The sequence below is a fragment of the Gorilla gorilla genome, chromosome 2, assembly GCF_029281585.2.
Source record: "Gorilla gorilla gorilla isolate KB3781 chromosome 2, NHGRI_mGorGor1-v2.1_pri, whole genome shotgun sequence".
NCBI lineage: Eukaryota > Metazoa > Chordata > Mammalia > Primates > Hominidae > Gorilla > Gorilla gorilla.
In genome coordinates this window covers 98176524-98203597 of record NC_086017.1, presented here as the reverse complement: position 1 = coordinate 98203597, position 27074 = coordinate 98176524, and the positions used below count along the sequence as shown (strand labels likewise).

The window sequence follows — 27074 nt, the reverse complement described above, 5'->3', positions numbered from 1 at the left end:
TTAGTAGAGACAGAGTTTCACCGTGTTAGCCAGGATAGTCTCAATCTCTTGACCTCATGATCTGCCTGCCTTGGCCTCCCAAAGTGCTGGGATTACAGGCGTGAGCCACCGTGTCCGGCCAAGGTATTGTTTTTTAAAATGGTTCAGAGAATCGAATTTGACAATTTAAAAAGATTAACTGAATATCTAGTAAAAGTATTATTTTCAAAAATGCATAAATAGAGCTTAAAGCGTTAAGAAAAAACTAGATGTAGAAACTGGCAATGTTGAAAAAAAAACTGAGTATTGTACATCAATCAAAACACAAGCAATTGCCAGAATTTAATTCTGTGCTCACAAAATCTCTCAGATATTAAAAACGTAGTAGCAGTTATAAAGCAAAGCTTCAGAATTTAAAAAACATATTTTCAGAAATGTTACTTATTAGATGAATCAAGGCTACATATTCAAAGTGGCTACAAACACTTTGCTTTTATTAAACTGTCATATTCTTTCATAATTTGCTGAGATTGTAAAGTGATGTATATATGCCACGTTGCATTCCTGGTTAAAATATACAAAAGAGGTTTTACTTGTTTTATGAGAGAAGAAAGTAGTAGAAGAAACCAAGTTTTAAAATGATCATTCAGTCCAGTCAAAACATCACTTATAAATAGTCAAACATTATGAAAATAAATATCTTCTAAGTTATTTAAGGTTGGTCCCAAATTAAGCAATCAAGCAAACAAAAATCCTACCAACAATGGGCAAGTTACTTAACCTCTCTGCTCTATCAGTCAATTCCTCTGTAAAATGGATACTAAAACACCTACTTCATAGGATTGTTGTGAGGATGAAGTAATAATATACAGTACTAGAAAGTGCTTGGAACAGTGCCTAGCACCTAGTAAGCGCTCAAAAGACATTAGCTATTATTTCTTCTAGTATTTTAACAGTTTGAATAAATATTTTATTTTAGGGCATCTAATTTCCTTGGCATGAAATTTCTGCATTTCCACATGTCAGCATGTTAAAGCATTCATTAAATATGGGATAAATATAAAGGTATTGACCAGCCATGAATTTAACATACATGGAACACTGTAATGATTCTTGGGAACAGCTTCATGGGTAAAAACAATGATCAACTGAAACCTCCCAAGGTAAGCAAGGTAGCAAGCTCCCAAATTACTCTAGACATACAGATGACTGCCCTGAAAATTCAACTACTCTAAACTAGCTTTTGGTCCAATCAAAGCATGAGAAATAAGGTAAGTTGGACACTAGTCCCTGAGTCATTGGTTAGCTTAGTTCTGCTGCTCGGTCCTGGGACAATCCATCTTTCTAGTTGTCTAAGGACAGGTGAGGCATCAGTCAGTACTATGGGACTTAGAACTGGACTTAGGACTAAGTCAAGATGTATTTCCAACTTCCTGAAGTTGGCTGAAAATAAGAAACACTTAGAGCTCTTTTTAAAAAACAGATTCCTAGGACCTAATTTAGACCTACTGAATCAGAATTTCTAGGGGAAAGCCCTGATAATTTGAATATTTAACAACTCCCACCCACAGGCAACTTTGGGACACTTTTAATATTACACCTCCCACATTTAGTGTCTACTCCCATAAATGATTACATTATGAATTATATATTTGACTCTTGCCGATCTTTGTTAAAAATTAGTAAACTAGCTTCCATTCATTTTTCTAAGATAAAAATTAATTATAAATGGGGTTTTTGTGTATGTACACTTCGTGGGTCAAAAATACCATATTTTGGAGACCACTCTTATGGAAAACAGCTCAGGATAGGAAACAGATGAAATAAAGATTTCATTTTGGTCTATTTAAAAAGACAAAGGAAGAAAGAACAATAAGCTTACAAGTATTTTTTGGCTCCTCGTTCCTTAAATAGAATAGTGGCTTTTTTGGATGATATTCAATTTAACACCTCGAAGTGAATAAGGAAGCACTTAAATTACTGTAGAATGCACAACTTATTCTCTCCTAGGGTATATATACACATTGTATTTTTCTTTCTTTTTTTTTTTTTTTTTTTTTTTTGAGACTCAGAGCCTCACTCTGTCGCCCAGGCAGGAGTGCAATGGTGCGACCTTGGCTCACTGCAACCTCAGCCTCCCAGGTTCAAGTGTTTCTCCTGCCTCACCCTCCCGAGTAGCTGAGATTACAGGCGACCACCACCATGCCTAGCTAATTTTTGTATTATTAGTAGAGACAGGGTTTCCCCATGCTGGCCAGGCTGGTATCGAACTCCTCACCTCAGGTGATCTGCCCACCTCGGTTTCCCAAAGTGCTGGGATTACAGGTGTGAGCCACCGTACCCAGCCATACATATTGTATTTTTCTAGAATATTTACTTAAATAATAAATTGTGCCTCTATATCAACTTAATCCTTTATTAAGTCATCAGTCTACTATTATTGATACCCACATTACACTGTGCTAAATATAATCCCCTTAATTACTTCCATTCAACTTTGTGTCTTGGCCAAAGGTAGAGCGAAAATACAACTCCCTCACTTCTTTCAGAATACATTTCTTAATATTTTACCCCAAAAGGAAGATTCTTTTCCCTGAACTGGTTGCCATTTTAGAGAAGGCACCTACAACATGTGTCTGTGAAGCTATGGATCAGTGTTCTGGCCATTCTACATAATTGGTCTGGATCCGTCAGCAGTTTATCATAGGATGAAAGTCTTACCACTTTAATCTCAAATTTAAGGACTTCTGGACTTACCTGCCTACTCATTCACCTATTGCACATCATGAATTCTTTTCTTCAGCCTGGTCTCTTCCACATCTCCCAAAATTCACCTTGTCTTTTCTTACCTATGCCATTTCTCATGTCATTCTCCTACAACTTCCATGAACGTATCTAAATCCTATCTTTACACAATCCCACTTTCCCCAAGAAGCTTCTACTAGCTACCTTAATCCATAATAAACTTAATTTCTTCTCCTGCCATATTGAACATTTGTGCTACATTATTATGTAAGAGGAAGGCCTTGCATTACTATCTTAAGTGTTGACATCTTCTTAGGTGGTTAAAAGTTTTTTCAAACAGACAGGAAGGGAAAGGTGTGCCAGAGAAGATACATTCTCAATAATAAGTAACTTTTTAATCAAAATAGGGTTTTATGGAAATCTGTGTAAATGGAAGCACTATGGAGTCTGAACGAAATGAAGATTCCAGAATAAAGCTACAGAACACCACCTATCCAATTCACTCATAAGCAAGTTACTGCAGCAAATTAAGACAAAAATGTAAAAGGTCTTCAATATCGTTAATATTATAAAAACGTAATCTTTGAAATACAGTAGTCTTTATAATACTTTGAAATGAGATGAGAATAATCATAAATCTTATTACACATTCATTGGTTATCTCATAGCAAAGCACTTCATAAAGTTATAAAATTTAAGGATGTTATGCATTTTTCCTTTACAAAAAGGCAATCATGTTTAATTTGCCATTCTTTTTTTATGATAGGTTCCTGAGGAATATTTACCTGGTATTTTCAAAAATTAATCATTCTGAGCTTGCCCATATAAAATAAAGGGGACAGTTATAACAATGAAAGAAGTTACTGTTTTTCAATAGAAAGTTTTTACAAAGAAAATGATTTAAAATGAACATTTGGAAGTATCTGCATTTATTACATGATTGCTGTTGCCAAAAATCAGTATGTCATGTATAATGCTTCTATTATGCCATTAAAAAACTTAAGAATTTTCTGTTGAAAAAATTTTCAACTGGAACATTTTAATGAGTTTTTAATTCATTGTTAAAAGTGGTTAGTATTAAAGAAAACATGGATTGACTTTAGGAATACAAATTTGGTAGTCAAATTTTGCATAATTCACGGAAGGCATTTTAAACTGAGCATCATGATTCAGAAAGGAAATTTTTCTTTTTTTTTATTTTGCTCATCTTTGTTTGGATTTATTATTTATTTTACTTTAAGTTCTGGGATACATGTGCTGAATATACAGGTTTGTTACATAGGTATACACGTACCATGGTGGTTTTCTGCACCTATCAACCCATCACCTAGGTTTTAAGCACCACATGCATTAGGTAATGCTCAGACAAGAAAATTTTCTATCAAAAGTATCCTTTCAACTTATGACCAAACATCAAAGTAAACTGAACCTAAAATCAGACTTTGAATTACTATATCACTGTGATACAGTAATTTTGAAAATTTTTCAAAAATACGCTATAATCACATTAATGTCACTGACTTTATACTGTTGAATTTAAAACATTTTAGTTTTATCCTTTTTAAATGTACTTTTGTTTTATAATGTATATAGTATGAGTACATGTGCGTAAGTAATATACGCATAAAGGGGATATGTGCTCAAACTGTATTTTAAAAACTGTATAGTATATCAGAAGTCTGGAGACCCTGGTCTTAGGTATTATTTGTTTTTATATTTGTGTTTGGGGCTGAATGTAAAACTCATGTTTGTCTTCTATTGATTATCATGTCAATTTTCTTCACCATCTCCTGATTTGCTTCTTCCTTGCCATTTCTACAATTACCATTCTAGTCTAGGCCTCTATCGACTACCACTCAGATCACCAAACTAAAGTTTCTTCATCCCTCCCCATTCCTAATAAGGCAGTCTTTAGAAGGTTTTAAAAGCTTAGACAATAAAGCTCTCAAGATAGCAGTATAAATAAAACATTTAAACCTGTTCTTTTGCCATATACATTACTGTAAACATATAAGCATATCTTTATAATAGATTAGGGAATATGATATAGAAAGAATTAGAATGCTGGGTTAAGAGTAAGACTTAGGCCCTCATTCTGCTTCTATAAACCTCAACTCTGTTGCAACTTAATTTTCAGATATGTAAAATAAGGGAATTGGATTAATAATTTTTAAGATGACTCTCAGTCTCAAAATTATAAAAATGTATGAATGCCTATAAGTTACATTATTTGATTTTTTTTAAATAAGTAGAATTATGTATTGATTGAGCTATTTAAGGATATCCTTTTTGTGACTTGAAAAAAGAATATTTAAAATATGAATAATTATTCCTTGTTTAATAAGTAAAAAGTAATAAATGTATATGCTACTTTTAATTAGCAGAGTTTTATCTGAAGAGGAAGCCAATCATAACTACAGTAAAACCATCAACTAACAGCATAGTCATATTTCAAAATTAGTTGGTAGTTGCCATGCTAATGGAAGTACAACCCTATCATTAGCATTTTAAAATAAGTAATGAATTAATATGGCTACCATATTAATTGTCACTGTTCTAACTACTGTCATCATCCTAACACAGGCCTTGAAGCAGAATTAAGGTGCATGCAAGATTTTTTGAGCACAGGTTTGCATACAAAGAAATAAATATAAAATTTGATTTAGCAGAAAGAACACTGGAGTCAGTCAAGGCAACAGGTCACAGTGCTGCCTAAGCTACAAAGTGGGCTAGTTAGTCTCCAATAATTATTGTTTGTTTTTTTTTTAATTTATTATTATACTTTAAGTTTTAGGGTACATGTGCACATTGTGCAGGTTAGTTACATATGTATACATGTGCCATGCTGGTGCGCGCACCCACTAACTCGTCATCTAGCATTAGGTATATCTCCCAATGCTATCCCTCCCCCCTCCCCCCACCCCACAACAGTCCCCAGAGTGTGATGTTCCCCTTCCTGTGTCCATGTGTTCTCACTGTTCAATTCCCACCTATGAGTGAGAATATGCGGTGTTTGGTTTTTTGTTCTTGCGATACTTTACTGAGAATGATGATTTCCAATTTCATCCATGTCCCTACAAAGGACATGAACTCATCATTTTTTATGGCTGCATAGTATTCCATGGTGTATATGTGCCACATTTTCTTAATCCAGTCTATCATTGTTGGACATCTGGGTTGGTTCCAAGTCTTTGCTATTGTGAATAATGCCGCAATAAACATACGTGTGCATGTGTCTTTATAGCAACATGATTTATAGTCCTTTGGGTATATACCCAGTAATGGGATGGCTGGGTCAAATGGTATTTCCAGTTCTAGATCCCTGAGGAATCGCCACACTGACTTCCACAATGGTTGAACTAGTTTACAGTCCCACCAACAGTGTAAAAGTGTTCCTATTTCTCCACATCCTCTCCAGCACCTGTTGTTTCCTGACTTTTTAATGACTGCCATTCTAACTGGTGTGAGATGGTATCTCATTGTGGTTTTGATTTGTCATACAGTCAAAGTGCAGTTGAGTAGACCCAAGAGAGAACTATTTGAGCAGAAAATATGGTAGCACAGTTCTGAAAATTCACCTCAAAAAATGCTTTGCTATTAAGCTGATATGGTTGTTTTCTTTAAAGCCTTTTAGCTAGCACTACAAAGACTGTTGTGACTACCAAGATTAGGACCTTCCCAAATTAAGTCTTTGGGAAACTTATTCCAAGTACTCTAGAGAAGGGCCATGGTCCAGGTTTTGAGGTTTTAGTGGAAAGTCAGTAGTTCTAAACGTCTTCATCTTAGCTAAAAATAATAAAATCTGGGAGGTTTGCTGGTTTATGATGACTATACACTCATTTCTTAGGGGAGATCAACACTTGCCCCACAAAGGAGGGTAGGCTTTTCAACTCCTTTCATGTGGCTGGCTCTTTTACCTTTGATGATTTTTTCCACTTCTCCTATGGTATATTACGCAGTGAGATAGCCTTGAGCCTCCTGCTTGGGACATGATATCCCATACCACCTCCTAACTCCCTTTCCTGACTGACCCAAAGGACAAGCAAATAAAAAACAGGTTGTGTCTCGGGGAAAGAAGGCTTTATTAAGGCCTACTTCTAGCCTGAACAAAAAAAGATCTTTGCGACTTATATACTGGCTCCACGGGATAAGGATAGACTTTTCTCTAACGTCAGGGCAGGCTCATTAAAACATTTGCGGAGCTTTGGTAGTAAGACTTTTAGATTACTGGTTTAGTTGGCATTTCAGTTACTACCCCACAGTTGCTTTTTTCCCTTATTATTAAAACAACAACAACAACTAAAACATCTATGTTTCTCTTAATTTATAAAAGTAGTAAATGTTCTTGGTTGTTTTTTTTTTTTAAACTAACCATCTATTGGGCAATAGTACTTATAAGTTCCAGACATTTAAAACTCAGTGTGTCTAGAATGAAACTTAACATCTTTCTCTATGCTGCACTTCCCCTTATATAATCACTGCTCCCTTAACAAATGTCACCACCCTGTAGTTATTTCCACATAGATGCCCAAAAATACATTTGATTCTATCTTCCTTATCTCCATCCAATCAATACCATAATCTGAGATTCTAGTTCCAGATTATTGTGTGTGCTTTTTACAATTTGTATTTTCCTTTTCTGGAATCATTAGACATTAATGGATTCTTCATGATAACCATAATAAAAAAGCCTTATTTTTTCCTCAGGTCAGTCCTATTTCTTTTATTCTGTAATGACCCCATTTGTAAATTCTTTATTTTGATCACCTGGCATACTACTTTGTTGTCCTGATAAAAGACCTGTCATTGGTTTGTTTCCAAGTATTTAGACTATTTATTTCTGTTGCTCTATCTTATAAACTATAGGGCTTGACAACTATATTATTAAATCATATTTTTCCCCTTAAAAAAATCCAGACATTATTTATGCTGGCATTTGTTACTATAGAGAATTTTATTGCCAGCCTGATTTGATTTTTTCCTTTGTGGGAATCCTGTTTGTTCTACATGAGTCCTACATTTTGAGGAACTTTCCTTTATCCCCAAAATTAAAAAGTAGAATCAAGTTATGTCTGTAAGTAATTAAGAGTTGAAAATTAAATTACATTTTAGATATTATTTCCTTCATTAATTTGGTTTTTACTGGAGTTAATCTGCTAATTGCCTTCACTGTACTTTCAATTTGATAGTTCCATCTCTATATAATATTTTACCTCTGTATGTTCTTTCGGGTTGTCCCTTCTTTGCAATTTCACTTATATTCATGGAAGATATTATAAACTCAACCTCAGCAAAAACGTTACAGATCCTTTAAGAAAAAATTTTTCTAAACTGTCTTATCTTTCCAGTTAACTGATGATAACTGAGGTATTTATCCTCTTTAGTCATCTTTACCTAGAACATCTAGAACAGAGAACTGTTTTACTAGCAGGTGAATAAGTCTCTATCAAATCCTTCATGCCCAAACAAAGAGAGAAGAAGGAAGTTTACATGTACTACAGTTTAATTTGGTAGATCATGGCCTATGAGAGAGTAAAGAGGATGCTTCAGTGAAAGACAACCACACCTCTCTTATAAGACTTTCTTACCTCTGGGTAATGGGGCTGGCTGCATTTAGTTTGGATCATACCCTCATTCTCTCAGTGGGAAGAATGCTCTCATGAAAAGCCATATATATACATATATACACACACACACAACATATATACATACGTATATATAATATATGTGTATATGTGTGTGTATATATATATATGTATGTATGTATGTATGTATTTTTTTTTCTTTTGAGACAGAGTTTCGCTCTTGTTGCCCTGGCTGGAGTGCGATGGTGTGATCTCGGCTCACTGCAACCTCTGCCTCTCAGGTTCAAGCGATTCTCCTGCCTCAGCCTCCCAAGTAGCTGGTATTACAGGCATGAGCCGCCACGACCTGCTAATTTTGTATTTTTAATAGGGACGAGATTTCTCCATGTTGGTCAGGCTGGTCTAGAGTTCCCATCCTCAGGTGATCTGCCCGCCTCAGCCTCCCAAAGTGCTGGGATTACAGGGGTGAACCACTGTGCCTGGCCCATATATCTTATTTTTAATGTGGGTATAAAAGTCACTCAGGATTTCTGTCCTTTAGGCTCTGCTGCATGCCTGATGCACTTCTGAGAAGCGGCAACAAGAATGAGATTGACCACACCCCAAATCCCTACCACCTGCTATTTCCTCCAGCCCTTGTTGTTAACAAGCAGGGGATAGAGGGGGACATGACTGGATACCAGTGGAAGTTCTCTCTTTCTCTCTATATTATCTTTTCCTCTCTCACACATTTTCGTTTCATCGCATTCAGTCAATCAAGTATTGTTTGGCCCATCTGTCAATCTGGCTTCATCCCTGAGCAACTGACATAAAGTTCCCATCCTAATTTCCAGCATTTATCATTATTATTTTCCCTCATTTTACATTATTTTTGTCACTTCATTGGGAATCTCAAACTGCTAGATATAATGATGATGATGATGAGGCAGATGCATCATATGAGAAATGTAAACAAAAACTACTGGAAGTAAAAGGCTAAGAAGAAAACTTTCGGAAGCCAGTAAATGGAACATTTGGCTCTAAGAATGAAGTTTCTTCTAGAAATAACGGAGAGGAAAAATTATAGGTAAGAAGAGTTAAAAATTTCTACTTGAACAACTCAGATTTTAGGAGATCAGAAATTCATGGAAGAAAATAATAAATCTAATAGCTTAGTTTTGGTATTATTGTAAAAATAAAAATCCAGGTAGTAAGACTTGAGAACCCATACCCTTCACCAGACAGGCTCTACTGCCTACCTTAAAAATAGTGACATGATCATTTTGCCAGGAATTATGCCAAGCACTTTACTCATTTAACCCATAAAGTGACTATGCAGCAAGTATAGTTATTGCCTCCATTTTACAAATAAAGAAACTGGTACAGAAATTATGAAACCTGCCCAGGATGACACAGTGTAAGCAGCAAAGCTGGTAAACTCACAGTTGAAATACAGTGGGGGGAAAGAGAAGTTAACTCAAATCCAACAAAGAATACCTTGGTATTCAAAGTGTGGTTCAGGGACTAGCAGCATTAATATCACCTTGGAGCTTATCAGAAATGCAGACTATCAGGCCCCCTCCCACAACTACTGATTCATAATCTAAATTTTAACAAGATCCCCAGGTGATCTTTATGTACATTAAAATATGAGTAGGACTGTGTTTGTCCTACTTATGGGAGACGAGAAAGAACACCATCTTATGCTGGTATGAATCTGTATGAAAGATGTATGGAGATGAACCACTGCGGAGCTAGGGTTTGCACTTAACTTGCACAGTACAATTTATTAAAAATATTTCAAAAAGTTACATTTGGGGTTGTCACTGAATTAGTCACTTATCACTATTGGTCACTATTATCACTGTCAGTCAAAAGCCTGGAGAATTCATAAGCTTGGAAAATACAAGGTTTTAGGGAGGTATACATGATGGACTACATGTTGGCCCTTCCTGAGTTCCCAAGGGCACAGGCCTGGGAAGCACCTACAGCATAAGCTCAGGTCAGCAAATGAAGGATGTTTCTCTAGGTAAAGATAACATGACAGCAAAAGGTGAAACCTATTCTAGAAGATAGGAGTTAGAGGCTCAAGGAAATTCAGAGTAGGAAGAAGCCACAGTAACAAAAGTGGCAGAAATGGCAGAGATTTTTAAAAGGTTGGGGGAGGGGGGTAGTATATGGGCTTTAGAATCAGCCAGGATTAGAGAGTGTCAAAGGATCAGAGCAGGAGATAGAAAAGTATGCAAAACCGTTAACTTTTCCTTGAGAAATTTATCATTTTGATAACTGAATGGGCACCCTGCTTACAAGGGAAAAAATAAAGGATATATCCCTTCACAAATGTTATGTTTTTCATACATTTAAAGTGGAAGTTAAATATTGTCCCTCATCTACTCCAAACATTTCAGTGGTTCCCATTATCAGTGGTCAGCCAACATCTCTATGAGGTATTTCTTTACCTCCCCATTTAATACTGAAATATCCTTCCCCAATATCACCATGCCAGCACTATCCCCGTCCTCCTTTATTTTTCTGTAAGGAATCTGTCAGTTTTTCATTTATAAAGGTTTGATTGTCTTTCTGTCCCTATACCAGAATCATTAATAACTTCACAATAGGAAGATTTTTTCTGTTTTGCTTACTACGTTTTTCTTAGACCTTAGTGCATTAGCACACTGTGGGGACTCAATAAACATTTGCCAAGTAAAAGTTTAAGAATGGATTACGGAGAATGGAAAATTAGTAAGTTTTAAATACTTGAATGTATACTCTAATTGGAACATAAGTTCCATGAAAACAGGCATTTTTACCTCTTTTGCTGAAGGTAAGAATGGTTAAAGTAGAATGTTCAATATAACGTACCTAATACAGCAGTATGGTTGTCTATAAGCCTTTAACACCATGGTTAACAAATATAAGATATGTTGTCTGTATATTTCAGTTCTAAATGGGTGATCAGGGACACTTCACCCCTAGGGGGAGCTCAAAGTACATCTTCCTTTACTTCACCGAGTGGGTCAGGGTTGCTTTCCAGTAAGTAGTAAAAAGATCAAATGTCTTTCATCTACAGGAGAGGTCTTGACTCTTTTGTCATTCCCATCTGAATTTACTCTCTTCTATCCTATACCAGGTGCCCGAAAATAAAAAAAAAATCTTCTGTCTCCTAGCTTGGGAAAGCTATTATGAGAGAGAAAATCAAGGTACAGCCAAGGGAAAAAGTGGCATGGGATAGACAGCTTGCTTCAAGTCTGGCAAAGAAGAATCGTTTTTCACCAGGGCTAAGTTCTAGGAATCCACAAGGGTGGTAGCAGGCTCTTTTCTCACAAATGTAGAATAGGAATTCCAGCTATGAACTGCTTGGAAATACAGTTAAAAATTAATTCTATGAATTTTCTTTATCAGCCAGTAATAATAGGATCTTAAACACTGTCACCTTAGCAATCATTAAAAACTTATAAGCAATAATAACCAATAAGCTATATTTAGGGGGAGCATAATGGTCTATTTTAAGTGTAGACAAAGTGTGAAGTAGTAAACTGTTTTTTACCTGGAATGATCCAAGAATATCCTTTAAGGGCTCTTCATAAAACTCATCTCTTCCAAAGAACAGCAGCAACTCAAAGAAACTCCTAGAAAGAATAAGTGAATAACTTTCATTGCTTCTTTGAGTTTTGCTCCAATTAAAAGATTATCAAACAGTATCAGCTATCTAATATCAATATTTGACTTAAAATATTTTGGTTTAAAAAATTGTACTGATCACTAGAATTCATATTATGTTTTCTGTAAGATTTTAAAAGAAGTGCCTTCAAGGAAAATACAAAGAAATATACTTAAGTTTTACAACTATAGAATGAAACAATTATACTACTCATGCCTACTAATGACCACAATGCAATACAATTTAATGGCATACAGGGTCACAACAATGATAGCTATATACACAAGGATCATCTAAAATGAACCCAAAGTCCGGCTTCACTCTAATATAATGGGACTCCAGAGAAAATCCAAAATCTCATTTTTTTCAGGGTGATACAAGAGTTGAATAAAATTAACACAAAAACATAAGTTAGAAAATCACCATAAAACTCTCGGCCAACATTTATATTATAGCATATACTAACAACCATATCTAATAAATGACACATGGTTCCTCACACTAAGCTTACCTTGATTATCCCACTCATAACAGGATGGCTCAAATTCTGTAGTTCCTCCTTTTTAAATAAATTTGGAAATACTGTTACTAAATACTTTATGTGCTCTTAATAATTTATGATTCATAAAGAAAGGAACATGAATGATTTCCTAATCATGAGCATGGAAAATTATAATTTATTATTTAGCAATCCTAAAGCAGTACAAGTGACAAATCCCTCTAAATCTTAGATCTTAATTCATCTAGCAGATCCTCAAGTGTAACTACCTAAAGTTGTTTTTTTAATAGTTTTTGCTTTTAATCAAAACAAATCACTAATAGACTAAAATTATAAAATGTAAACATGAGAATATATATGCTTTTAAAATTATATAAAAGACCTAAATATTACAAAATTACACATTTATAGCACAATCACCATACTCCATAACCTGACATTTTTATAAATTTGACTACTACAAATTTTAAAATATCAACAGACCAAAAAACGTAAAACCAATCAAAAGCAAACTGATACACTGAAAAATATTCTTTGATGATTTCCTTAATTTAAATGCTTCTAGAAGTTAGGTTAAAAAAAAAAAGTCTATAACTTAGCAGAAAACTGCAAGAGAATATTTCGCAGAAAGTAAATGCAAGTGGATTTGTTTTCCAAAAGAAAAACATGCTCTTATTCATTATTAGGCCAAAATTATAAAGATTAAATGCCATTTCTCCTCTCACATTTATGAAAATAAAAGAGATGATGTATTCTATGATGGCTTTGGTGTATAGAAACAGGACCTGATAATCTTGTTGGAGGGAATGTAAATGTTCCTATACTCATCACAATTTAAAATGTACACATACCATTTGACCTAGCAGTTCTACTTATAGAAACTTCATCCTCGAAATATACATATATAAGCTCAAAGACAGAAACAACAATATACATTACAAATGGCTTATAGAAGCAAAAAACTGGAAATACTCCGAATGTCTACCATAGGGTACTAGGTAAATTAAATATATCCATACAATGAAATATAATACAAATATTAATGGAACATTAGTGAGAATATAGCTACATCTATATGAATTTAAAAATTCCAAGATATATTGTTAAGCAAAGACCCAGAGATATATATTCAGTACATTATCTTTGTGTAAATGGGAATGGAGGTGAGGGGTCAGGGGGTGGGGGAACATATATACCAATACATAAAGTTTGTAGATTGTCAGACTATCTAGCAGGATATCCAACAAAGCAACTGACTCTGCAAAGGGTAAATAAGAACTAGGGGTCAGAAATGAAAGGGAGAATTATTTTTCGTTATTAATCGTTTTGTAATTTTTCATTTTTACTATTAATAAGTATAAAACAAGCCCAACAAAAAGCATCTCTGGAATCTTCTCTATTCCTAGTAACAAAGCACTAATTCACATCTATCTCATCTTTAAACATCTAATGGACCTCCACTCTTGACATTCCATACTTACTCAAAATCCATGTTCAACACAGCAGTTATTATCTTCCTAAAACACAGAAATGAACCCACTACTTACCAACTTTACAAACTGCTGTTTGGACTGTACTATCTAAAGCACAGATGGTAGTGTGCATGCCCCACTACCAGTTACCTAAATAACATGGTCCAACTCCATGATAATGATACTAAAAAGAGAAAAACCACATACAAAGTAACAGCAAATAAAGGCAAAACACATCAAACCTTTTCCTTAGAGGAAGTTTTAAGGAAGTCAGCAAGTATTTATGAAGAAAAGTCTGAAATTACTATAAGAATCTGAAATACATGTAGAATTAGAAACCTCTTGTTTCCAACCTGTTGTATTTCCTATTGACTGTATAAATAGTCAACTAAATGTTTAGAGATCAACTTGTATAGCTCTCCTTATGGAAGAAAACTCTGTAGGGTACAGAATGAATGAGTCCAAAATGGTATAAAGTAGAAGCCCAAAATATGAGTAACAGCCTACAGCAAGGCTGGTAAACTACTGCTCACAGGCCAAATCTGGCCCGAGGAAGGCCAGTTTTTGTATAGTACATGAGAAATGAATGGTTAGCCATATTTAAATTTTTTTAAGTCAAAAGAACAGTATTTCATGGTGGGTGAAAATTACATGAAATTCAATGATCAGTGCCAATATATAAGGTATTACTGGAACACAGTCATATGCATTTATTTACATATTGACTACAGCTGCTTTCATACCACAGTGGTAGAGTTGACCAGTGACAACACAGACCTATTACAGGCAGACAGCCTATAATATTTAGTATCTGGTCCTTTACAGACCCATGGTCTAGCTGTTCGGGTTTGAATCTCAGCTCCACTACTTAATTGATGAGTAACCCTGAGCAAGTTACTTAATATCTCAATGCTTCAGTTTATTTATAAAACACAATAATAGTAACTACCTCTTGAAAAGCACTTGGCACAATTCCTGGCACTTAAGTGCATAGGTATTTGCTGATTAATAACATAGTACAACCATTATTTATTAACGTGTCACCATCCAGATTTTCTTCAACAATCTATAAGGAAACACAAGATCTTCAGAGGTTTGTTCTGCTCAGCTATGCATATGTCAATTTTGTTGAAATGTAACAGGCTAATTATTCTTAAATTATGAAGATTTTTTAAAAAATCTGATTAAACTCATCAAAAGATTTCTTTCCAAAAATGTATTATTGTATCATAACATTTAGCAGTTTTTCCTGTTGAACATGTTTAATATGTTTCTATAATAAATGTGTTTAATATATTATTTTTTACCATGTTTAATATGTTCAGTTTATACATTTATAAAAAAATTTTAGTCCAAATTATAAGTTATGTACAGTTCACTTACCTAAATTGAAATAATTATCCGGGATATTCCCAAACAAAATCATTTACAGTTCCCCCTTGAATAACGCAGATTTAAACTGTGCAGGTCTACTTATAAACAAACTCTTAGACTTCTGCTAACCCTTACTCTTTTCTGGATTTCTGTAGCATATTAGTAATTTTTACACTAAAATACAAGAAAGATTTGTGCATTTATCTACCATAGGAAAATTCCACTAAATATGATACTTAATTGTCCAAATAAAAGAAATCCACTTACCAATTTAAGTAAAGGAAAATTAGGTCTACTCTATGTGAGTCAAACAATAATATAATAAACTCTTACCCACATTTTATTTAAAACACTCAACTTTTAAGAACTCTTTCTATATATACTAACTGAAGGTTTGGTATCTTACAGAAATTTCTATTCAGTCCTACTTAGTAACAAAGAGCATTTGATTGTGGGTAACATTGACATACTCAACTATTCTAATGCACTTAATCTTCAAAATATTTTCTTCAGTAACATCTTTACTGAGGGAGGAAAAAGTTAACAGTTTTCTTCACACACACACACACACACACACACACATTAGTGCCCACTTATCCATAGGGGATACATTACCAGACCCCTTCCCTCCCACTGGATGCTTGAAACCACGGATAGCACCTAACCCAATTTTCATCAATTTGAACATGTTTCTGTTCATGTCTCCCACTCACAAATGTAACGCCTTTTCCATCTTAACTAAGCACCTTAACATGCACCATGTGGCTTTAAATTTTGCAGTTTGAGGTGTGACAGTAAAACTAGCATGAATTTATTTGTCCCTCACAATTTCAGAGATAGGAAATTTGTTCTCACTATGAGATTTTAGCAACCTCAGCATGCAATTTTTTTTTTTCTGAAGTTGAGAACTTTAACCTTTTCAACTGAAGCACTTTACAGCTTTTCTTTGGCATATATGAATTACTGGCATCACTACTCTTGGCTTTGGGGCCATTATTAAGTAAAATAAGGGTTACCTGAACACAAGCACTGTGATACTCATGATAGTTGATCTGATAACCTAGAGGGCTACGAAATGACTAATGGGCAGGTAGCGTATACAGCGTAGATACACTGAACAAAGGGATAATGCACATCCTAGTTGGGATGGTGTGAGATTTCATCATGCTACTCAGAATAGCTTGCAATTTTAAAATGTATTATTTCTGGAATATTCTATTTAACATTTTTGGACCATGGTTGACTATGGGTAACAAACCGCAGAAAGTGAATCCACAGATGAGGGGAGACTATTGTACAGACAAAACTAAAGAAAACTGTACACTATTTTCCATAGTACGAGTCACTAGGTATCTTTAATGATTCTCCCTCTGAAAACAATTAAAATACTAGATAAAATAGCTTGCCTTGACTAAAAATTCAAATAGCTACACCAGTATATTCTTCCCCACATTTCTAGACTGGAAGGAAAACTGCCAGTGTGAACTTGGAGCTAAGTAGAAAAAGGAAAAAAAAAAGAACTACTTTGAAAATCTTCTCATGTAGGTCGTGACCTGAATTCATATACCTACATGGTCAAAAAATTCTCAAGCCAAGAATTTAACTAATATTGGTCCCAAGCTAGTAATATCTCCAGGCAACTGACAAAAACAAATGCAAATTCTTTCAATCCAGGCTTCAATTACCACAAATAAATTTATTCTAGAAAATACAAACACAATATAAACAAAAAAATAATGATAAGAACAATAAAAACCACAACATACAAGGAAACACAGCATTATGAACAAGGCCAAAAGAACGTTAGTCACAGAGACTTTATTAAAATCATACAGAATATAAAATATGGGTATTATATAGTTTAAGAAATGACACTGAAAATATAAAGAACAAGATAAAATTATCAGTAGTCAAAATGCTTCCAGAAATATTAAAATCACTGAAATTAAAAGTCAACAGGCAGATCTTATGGACGATTAGATACACCTGAAGAAAAAATTGGTACACTGAAAAAATCTGAAAAATTATCCAGAGTACCTACAGAAAGACAAAGAAATGGAAAACACAAGAAGCAAGAGTTAAGGAACACAGAGGTGGAGTATACATGTTTAATCATAGTTCTAAAAGGGAAATAAGAAATGTGGCAAAGACATTAACTGGACAAGAATTTTTCGCAACTGACGAAAAATCCAAATCCATAAATTCAGGAGAGCCCAGAAAATGCCAATAGAGATAAATAAAACAATTATACATCTAGCTACATCTAGCTAATCATAATAAACTATAAAATACCAATAAAGAGCAGTGGATAAACAGAGAAAGATATAGATTGTTTACAAAAACATGGGAAATTAAATTGGAAAGGTCTAAGATGCAAATCAGTAAATATACAGGCTAACGAATTTTGACAATTTGAAGTACTAATAAAAATAATCTCATCTAGGCTTTAAAAATAGAGCAAAAACACATGACATCAATAACATATAAGCATTCATTCAGCGTTAGTGTTCCAATGCCATTTTACTGGAGGAAGATAAAGTATATAAAGTGTATACCTCAATAAGTTAAGAGCTAAATTCCCCTTAACTAATTTACACATTTACATACAATAAAAGTATCTTCAAGTTTTTCTGGGGGTAGACAATTTCATTACAAAATTGTGTATCTGGGAAACATGAAACAAGAGAAATGAAAAGGGACCAGCCAATTTTGTAAAGCCTCTATAATTAAATCAACATTGTGTTGGCACACGAACAGACAAATAGGCTAATGAAACAATAGAAAATCCAAAAAGAGACCACAATAGTATGTGAAAATTTAGTATACGATAAAAACAGCATCTCAAATCAGGGAAAAATTCACTTCTTCATACTGGACAGCCAAATGTTAAAAATTATACAGGACAAATATCAGAAAAAAAAAATCCTCATATAACTTGGTTACTGAGAAATGTTTAACTATGATAAGAAACTCAGAAGCAATAGGGGAACATTAATATATTTTAATTACATTTTAAAAATCTACACAGCTTAAAAAAGCATTAAACAAATTAACACCACATGCAAAGCAAAAGATAAATGAAAAAAAGGGCCGAGGCCAGTGGCTCACACCTGTAATCCCAGCACTCTGGGAGGCTGAGGTGGGTGGATCAATTGAGGTCAGGAGTTTGAGACCAGCCTGGCCAACATGGCGAACGAAACCTTGTCTCTACAAAAAATACAAACAATTAGCTGGGGGTGGCTGCACACATGTGTAATCTCAGCTACTCCTGAGGCTGAGGCAGAATTGCTTGAACCCAGGAGGGAGAGGCTGCAGTGAGCCGAGATCACACCACTGCAATCCAGCCTGGGTGACAGAGTGAGACTCTGTCTTCCAAAAAAACAAAAAGATAAATGAAAAAAATATACATTTTCAACTTACACCACAGGAAGGGCTTAACATCCCTATAACAATAATGAAAAGAAAAAGTCCAACTGATTTATAGAAAGTAGGACTGACATATCATCAGACAGCTCAGGAAAAATCAAACACAGATGGGCTTCAAGAACATCTTAGTCCATTGTACAGCTGTAACAGAGTACCTGAGACTGAGTAATTTATAATGAAGAGAAACTTATTTGGCTCCCAGTTCTGGCAGCTCATCAGAGTGCCAACAGGTTTGGTGTCTGGTGAGGCCCTTCTCTTCTGAGAAGATGGCACGGTGAATGCCACATCCTCTGGAGAGGAAGAAGGCTAGATCATTACATGGCAGAAGGTAAAAGGGCCAAGCGGCAAAAAGAGGCCAAATTCACCCTTTTATAACAGCATTAATCCCACCTGTGAGGGCAGGCCCTCATGGCCTAATCACCTCTCAAAGGTCCCACCTCTTAATACTGTTACAATTCCAATTAAATTGCAATATGAGTTTTGGGGGGATAAAGCATACCAAAGGATATGAAAAAAAGATATTCAAACTTCAGTCACAAGAAGAAAAATACAAATTAAAAATATACCAAGATGCCATTTCTCATTTATTAGTTTAGTCAAAAAAAAAATTAGAAGATTGACAGAATAAATTGTGATGAGGTCAGAGATATACAAGGCCAGATTTTGTGGGTAGGTATGCAAAATGGTACAAGCTCTATGGAAGGAACACTGGGCATATTTAGCAACATTACAATGTGTTCATCCTTTGACCCAGATTCTAGGAACCTACCCCCAAAATCTGGCAAAAATTCAAAAAGAGGTATCCAAAAGGATATTAATCATAGCACTATTTATAACAGGAAAACAATGGAAACAACCCAAATGCATACCAGTAGTAGAGGACAAATTGACTGACTATGCTACATCAACACAACAGAATTCATAGAATTCACAGAATACCATAAATTGTAAAAAATGAATTTGGAATAGTCTGTATCACTGTGGAATGATCTCCAAGATATAATACTAAGTAAAAAAAGCAGGGTGGAAAAATGTATGTATCTGTTTATCTAAAAAAGGGCATGGATATGTTATTTGTTAGTTGGACCTTGCTTTTCTATCAACCGAATTCCTGTCTTTAATAGGCATAGAGCATTTGAATTTTATGTAATTTATGTTTGTTTTCTGAGATGGAGTCTTGCTCTCTTGCTCAGGCTGGAGTGCAGTGGTGTAACTCAGCTCACTGCTACCTCCACCTCCTGGGTTCAAGTGATTCTTCTGCCTCAGTCTCCCGAGTAGCTGGGATTACAGGCGCGCGCCACCACACCTGACTAATTTTTGGTATTTTTAGTAGAGACGGGGTTTCACTATGTTGGCCAGGCTGGTCTCAAACTTCTGGCCTGAAGTAATCTGCCCACCTTGGCCTTCCAAAGTGCTGGGATTACAGGGGTAAGCCACCGTGCCTGGATGAATTTTATGTAATTTTTAATATGCTTAGATTAAACCCTATCATCTTAATAGTTTTCTTTGTTCTGTCTATTCATTGTTCTGTTTGACCTCTTCTTCCTCCTTCTTTGGGATTGAGCAATTTTAAGATTCCATTTAGTGTCCACTTTGGCTTAACACATTCACCTGTTTTTAGCGGTTACTCTCGAGTTTACAAATATACATGTCTTTAAAAATCCCGCCTAATCTCAAATAATATTATGGTGCTTTAGGTATAATAACCTATGTACTATTTTTGTCATTCATTTGGTTTTAAACATGCTACAAACCAATAATATTTCACTACAATTTTTGCTTTATTCCTGGCATCTGGAATATATGGCCCATAGGCTGCCTGCCAGTTTGTATAAAAATTGTGTTGAAACACAATGCTATCCATTAATTTATGCAGTGTTTATGGCTGCTTTCTTGCTACAAGAGCAAAGTTGAGTAGTTACAGAGACACTACGGTCCATGAGTCTAAAATATCTAGCCCTTTTAAAAACTATTTTGTCAACCCCTGCTTTAGATGATCAGTTATGTTTTACAGTGTTTAAAAATAAGAAAAATTTAATTTGATATTATCTTCAGTTTTTATTTACCATTTTCAGCTTTATTTCCTTAGATACATCCAAATTTCTGTCCAGCATCTGGTGCTGCTTATGGAACTCCCTTTAACATTTTTCTGTAGTTCAGGCCTGCCAGAAATGAATTACCTCAGTTTTTGATTACATACATCTCTCTCTTTTACTTTAGAAATATATTTTCTCGAACTGAAAGTTTGACCAGGTGTGGTGGCTCATGCCTGTAACCCCAGCAGAGGCCGAGGCAGGTGGATTGCCTGAGGTAAGGAGTTCGAGACCAGCCTGGCCAACATGACAAAACCCCGTCTAAAAATATAAAAATCAGCCAGGCATAGGGGCGGGCACCTGTAATCCCAGCTACTTGGGAGACTGAGGTAGAAGAATCGCTTGAACCCAGAGGTTGCAGTGAGCCAAGATGGCGCCAATGCATTCTACCCTGGGAGACAGAGCAAGACTCCATCTCAAAAAAAAAAAAAAAAAAATACATCTCTTTCTTTCATCACTTTAAAGTTGTCACTTCATTGTGTTTTAGCTTGCAATTTCTGAAGAGATGTCCGCTACACATTATCTTCATTCTTCTTTGGATCATGTCTTTTTTCTCTTGTTACTTTCACCTACTTGTGTTCTAGTTTCTGTAGCTGGATCCTTTACATTATTTTAAGAAAATTCATGGCCATTATTTTGTCAATATTTATTCTGCCTCATTTTATCTTCTTCTGAAATTCTAGTAGACATGTTATACAGTTTTAGATTTTCCTAAATTCTTAGACACTCTGTTCTGTTTCTCCTTGCCTTTTAGTTTGGGTATTTCTATGAATCTACATTCAAGGTTCATTCATTCTTTCTTTAGCTGCATTAAGTCTACTAAAGAATCTGAAGGTCTTAGCCATTCCTCATCTGTTACTGTGTCTATTTCCAGAATTTCCATTTGAATCTGAACATTTCTGTACCGAAATTTCCAATCTGCTCAAACGTATTATCGGTCTTTTCCACTATAGCCTTTATATCGGGATCTGGTTCTACTGATTGCTTTATCTCTTAATAGTGGGTCTCTTTTTTTAAAAAAAATGTGTCTGTAATTTCTGGTTTTTGAAAGCTGGGCTTCATTATATAAGGCCATTATCCTAAGTGAATTAACGCATGAACAGAAAACCAAATAACACATGTTCTCACTTATAAGTGGGAGCTAAACATTTCATACTCATGGACATAAAGATGGCACAACAGACACTGGAGACTACTAGTGGGGCACAGGGTAGGATTTAAAAACTATCTAGTGGTTACTATGCTTACCACCTGGGTTATGGGACCATTCATATCCCAAACCTCAGCAATATACCCATGCAACAAACTGGCATACATACTCCCAGAATCTAAACTACAAGTTGAAATTATTAAAAAAAAAAAAAAAAAGACAGTAGAGGTTGAGGTAAACAGCATTCATGCCTAGAAAGAGGCATGTCTTTATTGTGGAGCATATGAGTAAAACCGGTTAGAAGTTAAACTGAATATGGGTTTTGTTGTTGGTATCATGACCTTCAGTGCACCACTGGCTTCAAATTCTTACACTATTCTATTGGGTTTACAGTAGAGACTGAATTGCCAGATACTATTTTAGGATTTGGCCCATGGGCCATAGTTTGTGAATCCCAGTGATAGAGAAAAGATTAACCATGTTAAGTAAAGAAATGGAAGACACAAAAAGACCTTCATCACACTTTTGCACATAAAAAATAAAATGTCTGAAGTGAAAAATACACTGTATGGGATTAACAGCAAATTTGACATTATAGAAGATAACAGTATAATGGGAAAATAAAGGTATAGCAATAGAAAACTATTTAAAATAAAAGAGAAAGACAAAAAACAACTAGAACTATTAATGAGCTGCAAGACAGCTGTTGTTCCCCTTCAGGTAGCATCCCTGAAGAAAACACAATAGTGGTTTCTAAAAAAAGTTTTTTGAGGACATTTCCAAAAGTTGACAAAAATTGTTAAGCCCACAGATCCAAGAAGCTTAAAATCAAGAAACATGAAGAAAACTACACAAAACACATTACAACCAAATTTCTTTAAACCAGCAATAAACTTCAAAAGACACCAATGAGAAAATGAAAAGACAAGATATAGCATGGGATAAATCACAAATCACATATCTGATAAAGAGTGTATATCCAGAATACATAAAGAGTTCTTAGAACTCAGTAAGATGACAAATAATACAATTTAAAAATGGGCAAAAAAATTTGATAGATTTTGCCAAAGAAAATATAAAATAGCAAAGCATACAAAAAGATGCTTACCAACGACAGGACTGAGGAAATGCAAATTAAAACCAAAATGACATACTACTGTATAACCATTAAAATGGTTATTATGAAAAAGATAAAAAGTATTAGTGAAGATGTAAAGAAACTGCTACCCCCATAAGAAATTGGTTAGAATTTTAATCGTACAGTCACTTTGGTTAGCAGTTTTACAAAACGCTAAACATAAACTAATCATACCTCTAACAATTCTATGCCTAGGTATCTACCTAGGAGAAATGAAAAGATGTGGCCACATAAGACACATACAGAAATGTTCATAGCCCAAAACTGGAAGTAATCTGAATAGCCATCAATTGCTGAATGCATAAATAAAATATAATATATCCATATACTGAAATCTATGAAGCACAAAAAGAAATGAGCTACTGATAAATGCTAACATAGGTAAACCTCAAGAACATTATTCTAAGTGAAAAATAGTCATTTAAAAGACTATTTTACATGACTATTTCGAAAGACTATTTTTAAATATTTTCACTTGCTCTAAGTGAAAGTATCCAAAATACTACATATTCTATGATATAATTTATATGAAATGTCTAGAAATAGCAACTCTATAGAGATAGAAAGCAGAGCAGTAGTTGCCTTGAGCTGGGTAGGCACTGGGGACTGAATGCAAATGAGCATGAGGGAGCTTTCTGGGGTAATGAAAATGAAAAACTGGATTGTGGTAATGGTTGCACAACTCTATAAAACTTACCAAAAAATCACTGAATTATAAACTGACAATGGGTGAATTATATGGAATTTATACTTTTTAATAAAGCTTTACATAAAAAAAGATAACTAGCAATGGGTAAGGAGTGGGGAAATACAGCTGAAACAAGATTGACAATATACTGATAACTGTTGAAGCTAGGTGATAGTTGCTTCTACTACTTTTACTTTCAAGTATACTTGAAAATTGTCATAATAAAGTTTTCTTTTATTATACTTTAAGTTCTAGGGTACATGTGCACAACGTGCAGGTTTGTTACATATGTATACATGTGCCATGTTGGTGTGATGCACACATTAACTTGTCATTTACATTAGGTATATCTCCTAATGCTATCCCTCCCCCCTTCCCCCACCCCATGACAGGCCCCGCTGTGTGATGTTCCCCTTCCTGTGTCCAAGTGTTCTCATTGTTCAATTCCCACCTATGAGTGAGAACATGGCGGTGTTTGGTTTTCTTTCCTTGTGATAGTTTGCTCAGAATGATGGTTTCCAGCTTCATCCATGTCCCTACAAAGGACACGAACTCATCCTTTTTATGGCTGCATCGTATTCCATGGTGTATATGTGCCACATTTTCTTAATCCAGTCTATCATTGATGGACATTTGAGTTGGTTCAAAGTCTCTGCTATTGTGAATAGTGCTGCAATAAACATACGTGTGCGCAGCATGATTTATAATCCTCTGGGTATATACCCAGTAATGGGATGGCTGGGTCAAATGGTATTTCTAGTTCTACATCCCTGAGGAATTGCCACACTGACTTCCACAATGGTTGAACTAGTTTACAGTCCCACCAACAGTGTAAAAGTGTTTCTATTTCTCCACATCCTCTCCAGCACCTGTTGTTTCCTGACTTTTTAATGACTGTCATTCTAACTGGTGTGAGATGGTATCTCATTGTGGTTTTGATTTGCATTTCTCTGATAGCCAGTGATGATGAGCATTTTTTCATGTGTCTTTTGGCTGCATAAATGTCTTCTTTTGAGAAGTGTCTGTTCATATCCGGCACCCACTTTCTGATGGGGTTGTTTGATTTTTTCTTGTAAATTTGTTTAAGTTCTTTGTAGATTCTGGATATTAGCCCTTTGTCAGATGGGTAGATCGTAAAAATTTTCTCCCATTCTGCAGGTTGCCTGTTCACTCTGATGGTAGTTTCTTTTGCTGTGCAGAAGCTCTTTAGTTAAATTAGATCCTATTTGTCAATTTTGCCTTTTGTTGCCATTGCCTTTGGTGTTTTAGACATGAAGTCCTTGCCCATGCCTATGTCCTCAATGGTATTGCCTACGTTTTCTTCTAGGGTTTTTATGGTTTTAGGTCTAACATTTAAGTCTTTAATCCATCTTGAATTAATTTTTGTATAAGGTGTAAGGAAGTGACCCATTTTCAGCTTTCTACATATGGCTAGCCAGTTTTCCCAGCACCATTTATTAAATAGGGAATCCTTTCTCCATTTCTTGTTTTTGTCAGGATTGTCAAAATCAGATGGTTGTAGATGTGTGGTATTATTTCTGAGGGCTCCGTCCTGTTCCATTGGTCTGTATCTCTGTTTTGGTACCAGTACCATGCTGTTTTGGTTACTGTAGCCTTGTAGTATAGTTTGAAGTCAGGTAGTGTGATGCCTCCAGCTTTGTTCTTTGGCTTAGGGTTATCTTGGCAATGCAGGCTCTTTTTTGGTTCCATATGAACTTTAAAGTAGTTTTTTCCAATTCTGTGAAGAAAGGCATTGGTAGCTTGATGGGAATGGCATTGAATCTATAAATTACCTTGGGCAGTATGGCTGTTTTCACGATATTGATTATTCCTATACACGAGCATGGAATATTCTTCCGTTTGTTTGTGTCCTCTTTTATTCAGCAGTGGTTTGCAGTTCTCCTTGAAGAGGTCCTTCACATCCCTTGTAAGTTGGATTCCTAGGTATTTTATTCTCTTTGTAGCAATTGTGAATGGGAGTTCACTCATGATTTGGCTCTCTGTCTGTTACTGGTGTAGAGGAATGCTTGTGATTTTTGCACATTGATTTTGTATCCTGAGACTTTGCTGAAGTTGCCTATCAGCTTAAGGAGATTTTGGGCTGAGACAATGGAGTTTTCTAAATATACAATCATGTCATCTGCAAACAGGGACAATTTGACTTCCTCTTTTCCTAACTGAATACCCTTTATTTCTTTCTCTCGCCTGACTGCCCCGGCCAGAACTTCCAACATTATGATGAATAGAAGGAGTGACAGAGGGCATCCCTGCTTGTGCCAGCTTTCAAAGGGAATACTTCCAGTTTTTGCCCATTCAGTATGATACTGGCTGTGGGTTTGTCATAATAGCTCTTATTATTTTGAGATACGTCCCATCAATACCTAATTTATTGAGAGTTTTTAGCATGAAGTGTTGTTGAATTTTGTCAAAGGCCTTTTCTGCATCTATTGAGATAATCATGTGGTTTTTGTCTTTGGTTCTGTTTATATGATGGATTACGTTTATTGATTTTCGTATGTTGTACCAGCCTTGCATCCCAGGGATGAGGCCCACTTGATCATGGTGGATAAGCTTTTTGCTGTGCTGCTGGATTCAGTTTGCCAGTATTTTATTGAGGATTTTTGCATCAATGTTCATCAAGGGTATTGGTCTAAAATTCTCATTTTTTGTTGTGTCTCTGCCAGGCTTTGGTATCAGGATGATGCTGGCCTCATAAAAAGAGTTAGGGAGGATTCCCTCTTTTTCTATTGATTGGAATAGTTTGAGAACGAATGATACCAGCTCCTCTTTGTACCTCTGGTAGAATTTGGCTGTGAATCCATCTGGTCCTGGACCCTTTTTGGTTGGTAAGCTATTAATTATTGCCTCAATTTCAGAGGCTGTTATTGGTGTATTCAGGGATTCAACTTCTTCCTGGTTTAGTCTTTGGAGGGTGTATATGTGCAGGAATTTATCCATTTCTTCCAGATTTTCTAGTTTATTTGTGTAGAGGTGTTTATAGTATTCTCTGATGGCAGTTTGTATTTTTGTGGGATCGGTGGTGATATCCCCTTTATCATTTTTTATTGCATCTATTTGATTCTTCTCTCTTTTCTTCTTTATTAGTCTTGCTAGCGGTCTGTCAATTTTGTTGATCGTTTCAAAAACCCAGCTCCTGGATTCATTGATTGTTTTTGAAGGGTTTTTTATATCTCTATCTCCTTCAGTTCTGCTCTGATCTTAGTTATTTCTTGCCTTCTGCTAGCTTTTGAATGTGTTTGCTCTTGCTTCTCTAGTACTTTTAAT

The 27074-nt window shown here is 35.2% G+C and overlaps 1 protein-coding gene across 9 annotated transcripts in view; it reads right to left on the bottom strand.

Moving 5' to 3' along the window:
* ZNF654 (zinc finger protein 654) overlaps positions 1-27074 on the bottom strand; it is an 85460-nt gene that overhangs the window by 19605 nt on the left and 38781 nt on the right. For 8 of the 9 annotated variants that reach the window (XM_004035925.5, XM_031009115.3, XM_031009117.3 and 5 more), the window contains one exon: positions 11836-11917. In XM_004035925.5, coding sequence (XP_004035973.2) covers positions 11836-11917 — 82 coding nt within the window. Of the gene's footprint in view, positions 1-11835; positions 11918-12460; positions 12509-27074 lie in introns of all 9 variants that reach the window. The other variant, XM_063703941.1, reaches the window with a different exon arrangement.